Genomic DNA, 14,009 nt, shown 5'->3' on the forward strand with positions numbered 1-14,009 from the left:
AAGCAAATAAGGGGGAAAGTCATGTTTTTAAATTCCATGTACTTTCTTCTAGTTTAAAGACTAACAAAATGATTTATTCAGGGATGAGCTTTTGTGGGACAGACCCCCTTCAGATCAATTTCATTTCCAATACAGACTGTACTGTCATATAAAGTTGTGTATATATAACCACACACAGGCGAACTTGACCCTGAGACCAGTGGAACTTTGTACAGGAGCCTCTACTGTTTGAGCTAAAAGCTGCCTGGCTGTCAGCTAAGGCTGTAAAAGTAACTCGTTTTCTCTCTGGGTAGGTGGTCTAGATGCCTCTACATGGGACTGAACCACACCTAGGTGCATGGGTTACATATAAAGGTAATATAAGATTATTATTACAACATTAATGGTTATTTTAATGAGAAATGGCAGCTCTCAGACGTATTGTGATATGTGTGTGTCTTTTTTTAAAAATCTTACAAGGCACAATTCAACATGACTGGGAGAGCGGATTCCAATTCTTCACTCAGTTGGCCTCACATGCTGAGCTTCAATGGGACCTACAACATATCGTATGTGGACTTTTACCTTCATCAACTTCCAGTGGCAGCCGTGTTCATCATCTCCTACCTCCTCATCTTCCTCCTGTGCATGCTTGGCAATGGAGTGGTTTGCTTCATCGTTCTGAGGAGTAAGCACATGCGTACCGTCACCAACCTCTTCATCTTGAACCTGGCTGTCAGTGACTTATTGGTGGGGATCTTCTGCATGCCCACAACTCTCCTGGATAACATCATAGCTGGTAGGTAGAACCTGTTGATCTGAATGTAGGATTTGCAGAGCTTGGCTCTCACTTTGGGATCTGCAAATGCTTCAGACAAAATAAGAACCAACGGTAATCTTTGCCCAACCCTGGACCAGACCCCTAAATATTTTTCAACCTCAAGAACATTCAGCGCCAGATCTCTGGTTCCTGCTTTGGCTTCTGAGCACCATAAGGGCATATCAAAAGGGGCCAGGCGGCTGCCATCACAGCCTGGCTGGTCTCACTACCTTTAGCAAGGGTAAAGCCCACCCCCACAATGGTAAAAAGTCAGCATAGCTAGCTCTTTGACATCACTTCCAGCTCCCACTGGCATCAGGGAATGGGTGTTCGATGAAGGCATGCGTTAGCATGCTTAGGGGCTACTCAGACTTAGAGACTGCCCTCCAGGATCAAAAGGGTACCAACCCGCCCACCTTGTGTGGCCCTTCTGTGGTCCTGCAGTGAGTGAAGCTTGCTTGGACCTAAGTACCTGGCCTCTACTTCACTTTTTTCTTTGTTATTTTACATGTCCCTGCCCTTCCAAGTCCTCTCCAGAGCTGCGAAATGTGAAAGTACTGGGTGAGGCTCCCACTTGCTGTTTCCAGTTGGATTAAAATCCGACATCTTCAAACAAATCTCACAACATTTTAAAATATCAAACTCCATGTTGTAGCCTCTGGAGCAGTGACAGGCAACCTGCAGCCTGTGGGTCGCATATGGGCCATCAGCGTGATCTGGTTGTGGCCCATGAGACATTTTTCTGACATCGACCATCTGCAGGCATTGCCTTTGCAGTTCTCAGTAGTCATGGTTTTCTGTTCCCGGCCAACGGGAAATGCAGGATGTGGTGGCCAACACATCCGTGCAGCCCCTTTGCATGCAGGCACGACTTCCTCACAGCTTCCATTGGCCCGGAACAGATAACCACGCCCAATGGGAGCTGTGGGAGACATCGCCTGTGGATAATGACTATTCGGGTCAGCTACTGGGACACACATCCACAATATAATGAATATTAATGATAATAATTTTATGCATTTCCTCCCCTGCCTATTTTTTGACAGGTGCCCACACCCAGGGCTATGATATAATACCTGGTGTAAACCCGTATTAAACTACACACCCTTCTTCCCCTCTGTCCCCTTCTGTCAGGTCAGTTGGGTGCATGGATTTCAAAGTCCTGATTACCCTTACAGAGGCTTATCAGTATTATTTCTGGACAGGTGTGTATTTATGGTGCCACCCAGCTTTTTTGATAAAACCCCATTTTCAAAAATATATTCTAATGAGACCGATTAAAAACAAACAGATATAGACGTCATGTCCTTTCCATACCTTTCAAAAAATGTGTTTTAATGCAGTTAGCAATCGACACACTAGACTATACAAAACTGCCGATGCAATTCCAAATCAAGTAAATAAATGCAGAAAAGTTTGACAATAGAGGAATAATTGGGAAGCCATATATACTTTATGCAATTTACCTCTCTTTTCAGATGAACTTATTCTGATATGTCCTTGATACAATTCTGTATAAATCAAACAAACGCACAGAAGCTACACAGGCATTTGTGGGGGGAAAATTCCCCCTATGAGCCACTCAAAAGGAAAATTTAACCATGCAAATTTTTAATGGAATTATACACCAGAGAACGTTATAGAGGAATACTAATAGAGGAATTTTTACCCTGACCACTGAGTCAATACCCCCCTTGCTGCTATCATGAAATGGATATTTAAAGTACAAAACCCACTGAAAGGAGCACACATGAGCTACGTCTACACGTGCACGCTACTTCGAAGTAGCGGCACCAACTTCGAAATAGCGCCCGTCGCGTCTACACGCATCAGGCGCTATTTCGAAGTTAACTTCGACGTTAGGCGGCGAGATGTCGAAGTCGCTAACCTCATGAGGGCTACGTCTACACGTGCAGCCAACATTGAAATAGCTTATTTCGATGTTGCGACATCGAAATAGTCTATTTCGATGAATAACGTCTACACGTCCTCCAGGGCCGGCAACATCGATGTTCAACTTCGACGTTGCTCAGCCCAACATCGAAATAGGCGCAGCGAGGGAACGTCTACATGTCAAAGTAGCACACATCGAAATAGGGATGCCAGGCACAGCTGCAGACAGGGTCACAGGGTGGACTCAACAGCCAGCCGCTCCCTTAAAGGGCCCCTCCCAGACACAGTTGCACTAAACAACACAAGATACACAGAGCTGACAACTGGTTGCAGACCCTGTGCCTGCAGCATAGATCCCCAGCTGCCGCAGAAGCAGCCAGAAGCCCTGGGCTAAGGGCTGCTGCCCACGGTGACCATAGAGCCCCGCAGGGGCTGGAGAGAGAGCATCTCTCAACCCCCCAGCTGATGGCCGCCATGGAGGACCCAGCAATTTCGACGTTGCGAGACGCAGATCATCTACACGGTCCCTACTTCGACGTTGAACGTCGAAGTAGGGCGCTATTCCTATCTCCTTATGAGGTTAGCGACTTCGACGTCTCGCCGCCTAACGTCGAAGTTAACTTCGACGGGCGCTATTTCGAAGTTGGTGCCGCTACTTCGAAGTAGCGTGCACGTGTAGACGCAGCTGAGGAGATAGGAATAGCAAAATGGGCAGCTGCCTGAGGGCCAAGCAATTTAAAAGGGCCTGGGGCTTACAGTTGCCTCTACTAGGACAACAGCTGGAACCCTGAGCCTTTTAAAGTGCTGCTGGAGTTCTGGGCAGCACAGGTCCGGCAGCCCTAATGGGCTGGCCTGAGAAGGGGCCCAGCTCTTGGCCCGGAGGCCTAGCAATTGTGTTGGCAGACCTGGAACCAGCTTTGAACTTGTCTGGTTAAGACCACACCCTGCTGTGAGGGTTGTATTACATCTAAGATGTTGAATAATAGATGATTTGTTTTTTAAAGATCGGACAAGAATGTTTTCCAAGCATTCTTCAGTTTATGTTTTATCTAAGCTCTCAGAGCCTGTGGTCAATATTTAAAAATGACTACATAGACTTTGGGTTTGATGCTACTGATTTTGGTTTTCTGAATACATAAAATAAAACGCATCCTTCTCTTATGGTGTACAATATTAAACTAATAGAGGAAGTTTTACCCTGACCACTGAGTCAACACTCACCTTGCTGCTATCATGAAATTGATATTTAAAGTATAAAACCCACCAAAAGGAGCACATAACTACACTTATCTAACATATCTAAATATGTATTTTCATGTATTCTCTCTAGCATGTTTATTCAAAACTAGAATCATAGCACACTAGAACTGGAAGGGACCTCGAGCGGTCATTGAGTGCAGTTCCCTGCCCTCTCGGCAGGACCTAGCACCATCTAGACTATCTCCAATAGGTGCCTATCTAACCTGCTCTTACAAATATCCAGTGATGGAGATTCTACAACCTCCCCAGGTAATTTATTCCAGTGTTAAACCACCCTGACAGCAAGTTTTTCCTAATGTCTAATCTAAGCCTCCCTTGCTGCAGTTTAAACCCATTGCTCCTTGTCCTATCCTCCGAGGCCAAGGAGAACAATTTTTCTCCTTCCTCCTTGTGATCCTTTTTGAGGTTCTTGAAAACTGCTGTCATGTCCCCTCTGTCTTCTCTTTTCTAAACTAAAAAGCCCAGTTCTTTCAGTCTTCTCTCATAGCCCATGTTCTCTAGACCTGTAATCATTCTTGTTGATCTTCTCTGGACCTTCTCCAATTTCTCCTCATCTTTCTTGAAATGTGGGGTCCTTAATGGTATGACAGGTCCTGTCTCCCCCCACTGTAAATATTCCTCCAAATATTTCTCCCACCAACTCATAAACGTTGCATATTTCTTTACATTCAGTTATTGGAAATTAGCCCCTTTGGCTCAAGCTATGCAAGAGGTCTGTTAATTTTAGTGAAGTTTCGCCACATGGAACACATGGCATTCCATAAACAAGAGAAAATAAAGAAACAAAACAGCTTTTAGAGCGTTCACAACCGTCTATTTCTTTCTTGTGTTGGATGTAAACAGGCCCACGGACAGGGGGCAGGAAAGAGGGCAGCTGCCCCAAGGCCAGAGTTTCAAAGGGACCTGGTGCTCCAGCCACCACCACCGCTTCTTTGGCAGTGGCTGGAGCTCTGAGCCCCTTCGAAGTGCCACGGCAGTGCTGCTTTGGCTGTGTGCAGCTGTGAGGGAGTCGAGGCGGGACAGCGCCACAGTCTGTGCATCGTGGAGAGTGGATTGTTCTTGGCCCTGCCCCTTCCGCTGTTGGCACAGAGCCGGGCTGCTCTCCCACCTTGTCCCAGGCCCCGTGGCAGCTGTTAGCACCACCGGATAGATAGTAAGCAAGTTTAATTTCCAGGAGCATACAAACCATCATTCAGAGAGATATCTTACAGTAAAAAGGAGCCAGGTGGCAGTTGGGGAAAAGGAGCAATCCTCAGTCTTGTAACTGTTTGAAGCACAGAAATAAAAATGTGTGTTATGAAAAATCAGAATGTTTATCGGAGGGAATTGGAGACACTGGTACAGAGTGAACATGTCTCTTGTACTATCCTATTACCATCAGAGATCAGGAAAAGAAGGTGAGGGAAGAGAAAGATGGGAGTTTGTGTGGATGACAGATGCTGCGGTTTTCAATCTCCGTCCTTCGGACAGATAGAAAAGCATAGGCTGTAGAATTCTTTTCATGCTCTTTTTTTTTATGCTAATACATTTCTGTAAGTGAGGAGATTATATGCTGAATGCTAGAACTAAACTTTCCCTCTCAATTCACAGATAATGAATGTTTAATACAGGTGTGACAGTCATGGAGCTGTTCTATATTAAGCTATGAATCATATTTAACAGTGACATGAATATTATAAGTGAACTGGTCAATGAGATAACTTACTGAAAAATTAAGAACATTTGGAAAATCAGTGCAACTTGTGTATAATTTCCCATTTATTCCTCTGGATTATTGCATTTATTTACTTAGATTTGAGCTAATTGCATCAACATATATTTCTATTAAAAGGATATTTATTTATTTATTTCAATTTTTTTTATTATTTACATACGGATACATTAAATAGAACATGGAAGCTCTTTGTTCTTCGAACTGCTCAAACGGCTGTGAAAGAGCACACAGGTTCACTAATGATACCTAGGGACTCTGGAAATATCGAAAAGGTCTGGAGCCATGCATCCAGCTCATTGAATAAAAAAGGTTGGAAAATGAGAGGGTCATGCCATCTAAAAGGAACTTTTAAGTGGTGCATTATTGTAGGGTGGGATATGGACAGCTGACACCAGATACATTGTGGTGAAAGCAAGGTATAGAGTTATTAGTATGGCTATTTGCAATCAGTGCTGGGAATTAACCATGTTCAAGGGGGGTGCAGGCGTCCATCTATATTAAGTGTACAGTCAGACTCTATTTGCCCTTCTTGCAGTCAGACATTTGTATGGGGGCTCAAAGTACTCTTTTTGATGGAATTTACAGGGTGAGAAGCCAGAAAGTGTAATTCAAAATAAGATGTGGCCTTCTTCAGCTCACACCTGCCTATATCTCCTTCTAATTGCTTTTCTTGCTACATTCTTCTTCTCTGCCCCTTAGCACATGCATTTTCCCAGGTTAAATGAGATTTTAGATTATGTTAGATTTAGTTGTCTCTGTTGGTCAAAGATTACATGGAAAGAGCAGCAGGTAAATTGTTGGTAGACAGGAATGAGTTTAAGTGATTAACCAAGTCTAAGTAATTCTAATGGTGTTGAAGTTTATACATAGTGTGCAGGGTGGTGGGCAGGAGAAGGTGAAAGTAATGCCTACGTAAGGCGAGGTCCCTGTTGTAGATGGACACATGTGAGACCATTGCAGTGATAATGTCTATTTCCTTTCTTCCCATACGATGCTGCTTTTTGATGGAACTGGTGGTGGTGGAGCTTTTACTGGTGCTCATGTTAATACTTCAGATGCTATGTGCTGCTCTCAGGATTGTCACAAGAACAACTCTGGCCAAACTTTGGCATCACCTCTGCCCCCCCTTTTATTACCTTGTGGTGGGACACTGTGCACCGTCCTTCACCTGCACTTGGACACCACTATGTCTGGGGTGAGCACCTCAGCTTTGAGAGTTTTCTTGGAAGGTTGTTCCTTAGCTGAGCCTTCAGCGTTTGAAGTCAGATGGTGGCCGTTTACACTTCTAGGGCTATCATTTTTGTACCTTCCAGGATGGCCCTTTGGGAGCATGGTCTGCAAAATGAGTGGGATGGTACAAGGAATCTCTGTCTCCGCCTCTGTTTTCACTTTGGTTGCAATTGCAGTTGACAGGTAAGACGATGTAAAGATCTGAAACCTATACTAATTTATAAAGCAAATCAATTGCATGTCATTCCAGTATCACCAACCACTCTGTAATTACGAAATCATTCTCATTGCACTGCAATGAGATGGAGAGTATTATGCCCATTTTATGGATGGTCAAAATGAGACACAGCTAGCTTAAAGCATGGCCATGACAATTTCTTCTTGCTTAATTTCCATAGAGATGGTAGAGGCACAGGGAGCCCCCTTAGTGTGGGTCCAGCTATCCTGCCTCTTCTTCCACAGCAGAGAACAACAGGTCTATATGCTGAGTTTTGGGCCCTCTGATCTGCTGCTGACAGGGAGAGGGCAAAGCCTGTGAGTTTCCACCTCCCAGCAGAGCAAGAAATTAACCCATGCATGTCTGGGGAGAGTCCCTGGGTGTGTGTGGTGGGGGGTGTGAACTGGCAGATCCTCTGACTGCTGTTTTTCCTGCTGATCAAAAGGCTACTTGGACCAGAAGGGGCCCTCCTAGGTCTGTAGCAGCAGTGGGAGGGGTGGCAGTTCTGTCCTCAAGGCCAAGATCACATGACTTAGCCCACTGGGCTACTCAGAAGAGCTTCTCTTCCCTCTCACCTTGCCCATCTTTAATGGATGTCTGTCTTCTCCCATCCCCAGCCAAGCTGCTCTGGGGCCCTCCTGGGGGCTGGCAGGTGTTATAAATTCTCTTTCCCAGTCTCTATTTAAGGCTACATCTACACTACCCAATAGATCAACCTGGTTAGAGTCTGTCTTCCGGGGTTCAATTTTGCACACCCTAATGGGGGCGCATGAAATCAAATTATCAGGAGTTGACATTTGACCCCTGTATCCCTCAATCTCAGGAGGAGTAAGGGAGGTCGATGGGTGAGTTTCTGCCATCGACCTCCCTCGCTGAGAACGGCCAGATAAGTAGATACATTGAGTGTAGCTATGTAATTGCCATCGCTGGAATTGCATATCTACAATCAGCTTTAAGGTCTAGTGTAGACCTGGCCTCAGTCTCTGCAATGCTGTGGAGAGGGTGTTTCTGAGAAGACCACTGAGGGGCAATGAGATAGCTAGCTGCTCCACCTGAGTCTCCCACTGCCTCATCTCACATTGGGAGCAGAGGTATTTTCTCCCCCTTCCTTCCCTGGATTCCCTAGGTGAGTGAGGGATCACCAAAGCTACTTCCTTCTCCATTCGACTCTGCCCTTGACCTTCTTGGAAGCAGCTGCAGTCCCTCCTGGCAGCTTGTGTCTGCCCCTCCACTGTAGCGACATAGGCATTTGCCAAAGTGAGGGGCAGGGAAGTCAGCAAGCAGGAGGAGGGAGTCAGTCAAGGCCCCATGTGTTCAAAATTAGCATAAAATGAACTATTTAAAAGCAAAAGTTCAGCCATTTGAGGAGTCTGACCCACTGGTCTGTGGCAAGCGATATCTGTGAGTAGGACCATGAGAGATGTACAGCAGAGAAGAGCCAGAGCTCTGTATAGAGCTGTGCATCTGGGGGCCCGGCCCAGTGCTCAGTCCAGTGAGTCAAACCACCCATCCCAGGCACTTCCTTCCTAAAATATGCAGCATGCCGTAAATTCCTTGTTCTTCAGGTTCTGTAGGACCAGACAGAGAGGCTGATTTTCAGTGCAAGTAAATGTTTATGAATCACCAGTTCCCAAACTGGTCTGTATGCCACCAGTTCATAAGCATACATTCCTGGTGACCTGCAGAACTGGCTGGTCACTCCTCCACCTTAGGTCCAACTGTTAATAGACACTTAAAAATGCATGAATTACTTTCCTAGTGCCATTGTTCCACGGAAGCAGCTACTGCAGTTGGAACAAGGATGTTATTCTCTTGTCATTGGGCAGGGAAGTGGTTCAATCAATTCTGAATTAGCGGAGAACTGTCTATGAGGTAATTTCTCTACTGAGATGTGAACCACACTGTCTAAGTTTGAGGAGGCCCTGGTACAAATCTTGGGCCAAATCTTTAACTGGTGTAAAATAACAAAACTCCTTTGATGTCAGTAGAGCTACACAGACTTACACCAGCCGAGGCCCTGACTGCACATATGTATTTCTCAGGGTTAAACTACACAGTTGAACAGGGTTTTACGGACACTGGTTATATGGTGTTTAGATCAGTTCTCTGGCCTTTCATCTCCTCGCTACAGGTTCCGATGTATTGTATACCCATTTAAGCAGAAGCTCACCACATCAACGGCAGTTGTCATTATAGCCGTCATCTGGGTTCTGGCGATTGCCATCATGTGTCCATCGGCCGTGATGTTGCAGGTACAAGAGGAAAAATATTTCAGGGTGATCCTTGGCTACAGCAATCAAACCAGCCCTATATATTGGTGCCGGGAGGACTGGCCCAATCAGGAGATGAGAAAGATCTATACCACTGTGCTGTTCACCAACATCTACTTGGCCCCACTTTCTCTCATTGTCATTATGTATGCCAGGGTAGGGATCGCGCTCTTCAATAGGGCGGCACCAGTAGGGGGAAAACAGAGCCAGGAGCAGCGCCACTCTGTGTCCAAGAAGAAGCAGAAAGTGATCAAAATGCTAATCGTTGTGGCTTTGCTTTTCATCCTCTCCTGGCTTCCTTTGTGGACCTTGATGATGCTCTCAGATTATGCCAATCTGACACAGGCCCAGCTGCAGATCATCAATATTTACATCTACCCCTTTGCGCACTGGCTGGCCTTTTTCAACAGCAGCATCAACCCCATCATCTATGGCTTCTTCAATGAGAACTTTCGTCGCGGCTTCCAGGCAGCCTTTAAGCTTCAGCTGTGCTCTGGGGAACTGATGCGTCGGGAGTTCTACTCCCAGCGGGGGCAAAGCAATGCCATACTGCCAGCCACCACCCACCAGCAGCTGGAGGACCAACCCTGTCCAAGGGCCAAGGATGGGGGGAAACCAATTCAGAGAGGGAGCTGGATGAACAGCCAGCAGGACTTAATGATGGAAAACCTACAAAAGGCAACCAATGACAGTGGAGAAAAGTGAAATTTGCTCTGAGCTAGTTAACTGGTTCATTCAAACTCTGTCAAGGGACATTGATCTGAAGTGGTGTGAGGTTCGCTCTAGTTAAGTCCTTGCTGGCAAAAACTAAGCAAAACACATCTTAAGATGTTGTAAAGTATGTATAACATATAATATTGGATTGCCTGAACTTGATAGAAGGCCTAATTCTTATCCTCTTTACACCAACGTGAAGCAGGAGCAACTCCATTGAAGTCAGTGGCCTTACATAGGTATATACTTAGTGTAAATGAAACCATTGATGTAAAAACAGAGTGGTGTATTAGGGAGCAGAATCAGGCCTGTATTGGTTTAATCGACACTGTTCTCAGAACAGGTGAAACCGTGTTGCATAAAGTTTTGCTAGAAAAGTGTTAGAGCATGTAATGCTATTTGCTATTCACCCATGGACACCGTTTGGTCATCTCAGAATCTGAGGTTATTAATTTTCTTTAATATCCACTTAAGCTCTGGGAGTTCAGACTCATGGAATAATTCTGCTGGAACATTTTCATTAATTTTTCATTAGCCAGTTTTGGACACTGTCAAAATTTTACTCTGCAAATTAGCAGCGTGGTTTATAAGACTAATGCAAAATCCTCCACTTTTAATGGAATTGGGCCCAGATAATAAAGTGAGGATAACGTGATAACCATCTATTTTAAAAGTGAGCTGTTAAATTCACTTTCTTTATTAGGAGCCCCTCCTCATACCTTTGTTTTATATTTATTGCTCAGACATAATAACCTGTTCATGAAATTATTCATTGTGCTAAGCTATCATTAACTCAGCTGTTAGAGATTATCTTAATAGACGGGCATTAGCGTTGTAATACCTTTGATTGTAGAATATTGTGCCACTCCACTTCCTGTCAGATGTGTAATTTTATTCCCATTGCTGCTGGTGTGGATATTTTGTATGCTCTCTTGGTTTTATATTTTTTTAAAATATCTGCCTGCTTGAACTCGTGTGAGATGTATAGTTTCTGTGGCTTTTTCTTTGTTCCCTGTTTTGGGCTGCTTCTTTTGTTCATTTTGTGATTTAGCTGTCATTTCAGCATATCTGTCACCGAGTCTGAGAAATAAAAAAAGATTAAGGATGTGGGAAATAAAAGAAAAGCTGCTTTTATGCTGCATTTTTGTGGATTTTTAGAATCTTGGTGTTTTGTTATTGTTTTTTTCAAATCTTTAATAAAGAAATGTCTTACTGGTATGTTGCATCCGGCATCTAAGTTGCACATTTTGTTGGTAACTGTACAAGATATTATGACCTCATTGCTCCACTGGGAGACAGTAACATGAATATTTTGAGGTTCCAATCAAGTCTGCCAGGGCAGAGACCCCCCAATAGAACTTCAGTGAAGTTAAAGTGTCTGAAGTCATCACAGCTCCACATGAGCGCAAGGGTCCATCCTCAGAGAGCAGACATGGTGGAAAGCCTATGGGAGAATAGAGAGTATCCACCTGCCAACGTAAGATTGTTTTTGACAGTCCTGGGTGGAATATTCATCACAATAAGGTGTGGGGGTTTTTTTTGTTATTTTTGAAACTTGACTGTTTTTAGTTCTTGAAAACTCCACGCAGCTTACAGGAGTTTTAGAAAGTTTCAAAACACTCCAACTAAAGTTCATGTGAACTATTTTCCCACAATTTGCTTTATTTTTTATGAAAATGTAACAGTGCTCGGGGATTTTGAAGAAAAAGCAGCAACAGCTCTAATTTTGCTCCTAAGATTTTGTGAGGCATTTATTACTAAGGCTTGGATTTTCAAAGGAGACACTAGCATTTGGATGTCTGTCATCCTTACGGTGCTTTGAAAACCTCAGCGTAATGGCTTGACTGAAATCCAGCTATTAAGGTCCAGACCTGCACATTTACCTACCCATTCATTGATTTTATTGTAACATAGGTAGATAAATACCTCTGAGGATCTGGTTTTACGAGCTTATTGCATTCCTTCAGTCCCATACTTTGTTCTTTCACACGTGGCACTTTTAAACAATGGGCTATGGTTTGTCTTTTATAGATTCTGCAGGCTTATTCCTTTATAGATTACAGGCCACACTACGCCTAGCTCCGTGTGAGCTATTTGTTGCTTGTGAACTGGTTCCCATTCTCCGAGTTGTGCATTCACAAATATGTGGCACATGGTATTAGGACTACAGCTGTTTCAGGTGAGAAACACCCTCAGCTTGACAAGTTTCTCATGCTGTTTGTGCGCATTACCTGAAAAATGTTCAAATCGTTCAATATAGGTCCATAAAGAAAGAGGCAGCGAGAGCCTGTTTCACAGCAGTTGTACTTACCCTTGCTAGAGGCTAGTCATAAACTTGTAAATGAATTCCAATTCAGATGTCTCCCTTTGTAATCAGAAGAAATAAATAATAAATTAGTTAGTCTCTAGGGTGCCACAGGTCTGCTAAATTGTCATGATTTATGGGAATATTCTAGCATCTGACTGTAGCTAGAGAATGCTCTCCCTCTCCCTTCCCCCCGCCCCACCAAAAAGTTTGTTAAAGTGATGGTTAAAATGCTCACATTGCTGAAAAATGAGGCCTTTCAGGCCCAAGTGCTGTGAGTGGAACCTTCCACCTCCCAAGGAGCCTCCCTGGAGGTTTTGCCTCTCCCATGGAGAAGTGTGAGGATCAGAGATTTGTTTAACACCTAACTCCAGATTTCAGTGACCTGCTTTAGACACCCACATTTGCCTCAGTGTATTTCTGTTTGCTTTATATAACCTTTTATTTTTAAAACCTGCCTGTTGCCATTTGAAAGGTAGGCACTGAACTTTAACTACCTGAGCTGTTCAAAACTTTAACTACCTGAGCTCTTTAACTACTTGAGCGGTTCTTGATTCTATTATGTTGACTATTTCATTTTTATGATGTCTCGTTCCACTTGATCATTGCTTGTAGGGCTGTCAGTTTGACGAAGCAGAGTGGAATGGCTGAACCATTGGGTTATTGCCAAAATTGGTATGACTATAAACCTTCCAGAAAGTTACATTACTCTCCTATGCACCTTTGAAAAGAAAATCAATTTAGAATGGAGGATGAAATACTGGAGTTCTATAGCATTCACATGAACAGAACTCCAGCAGTCATTATCCTGCAATAGATAAACTTTGCTATTATGTGTTTGCTTTTTGACAGAGTACAGCCACAATAAATACAGGACTTAATGCACAGCAAGGCATGTACATTGCAGCAAGGAGCTTGTAGCCTGAGAGAGACAAGTCAAAGGCAAGATGAGACTACAATATAAATGAAGAAGGGGTTTGAAGAAGCTATTGGTGAGGCTAAAAAGGGATGAAGGATTTCTGGCAGAGTTGGGTTATAAAGAGAGATGGTGCTTAACACACAATGAAACAGAAACTAGCCCAAGACCAGGAAGATCTACCAGCAGCACAAAGCAGGCCATTGTTTTTGGCACGCAGGGGTTGTGGTCTCAACTCTCCACTGGCAGACTGTGACCTGTGCTATAACTCTGTACATGGGGGGTACTAGGGTGTATCTACAGAGCAAATTTATTTCGGAATAATGGCCGCTATTCTGAAATAACTTTGCAAGTGTCTACATAGCAACATCGCTATTTTGAAATAATTTTGAAGTAGTAGATGGCTTATTTCGAATTCAGTAAACCCCATTATCCAAGGAATACGGCCTATTCGGAAATAGATATTTCAGAATAGAGGCTGTGTAGACAGAGAATAGGAGCTATTTTGAAATATGCTGTTCCAGAATAAGCTTATGCTGAAATAATGCTGCTGTGTAGACATAGAACTCTGATTGCAAGTGCCTATCTTTTATGTGCTTCCAGGGGCACTAAGCTGAAATGGTCTGTATTGTGTGTGGACACACTATTTTGGAATAAATTTGGCTTATTTTGGGGCTTCCCTGTAGTGTGG

The 14,009-nt window shown here is 43.9% G+C and overlaps 1 protein-coding gene across 1 annotated transcript; it reads left to right on the top strand.

The window, feature by feature from the left end:
• Positions 1–471: 471 nt before the first annotated feature.
• NPFFR2 (neuropeptide FF receptor 2) lies at positions 472–10,088 on the top strand. Its single transcript, XM_074992039.1, has 3 exons — positions 472–778; positions 6,980–7,079; positions 9,245–10,088. Exons 1-3 carry the CDS (start codon positions 472–474, stop codon positions 10,086–10,088), a joined length of 1,251 nt encoding a protein of 416 aa, XP_074848140.1.
• The last annotated feature ends 3,921 nt before the right edge of the window (positions 10,089–14,009 follow it).

This window comes from Carettochelys insculpta, chromosome 4 (assembly GCF_033958435.1).
Source record: "Carettochelys insculpta isolate YL-2023 chromosome 4, ASM3395843v1, whole genome shotgun sequence".
Taxonomy (NCBI): Eukaryota; Metazoa; Chordata; order Testudines; family Carettochelyidae; genus Carettochelys; species Carettochelys insculpta.

What these genes read in the sequence shown, in the direction of transcription:
- NPFFR2 (XM_074992039.1), top strand. Translation starts at nt 472, where the DNA reads ATGACTGGGAGAGCGGATTCCAATTCTTCACTCAGTTGGCCTCACATG. An exon ending in CCTGGATAACATCATAGCTG is followed by an intron (nt 779 to 6,979) that starts GTAGGTAGAACC and finishes TGTACCTTCCAG; the next exon opens with GATGGCCCTTTGGGAGCATG. An exon ending in GTTGCAATTGCAGTTGACAG is followed by an intron (nt 7,080 to 9,244) that starts GTAAGACGATGT and finishes TCCTCGCTACAG; the next exon opens with GTTCCGATGTATTGTATACC.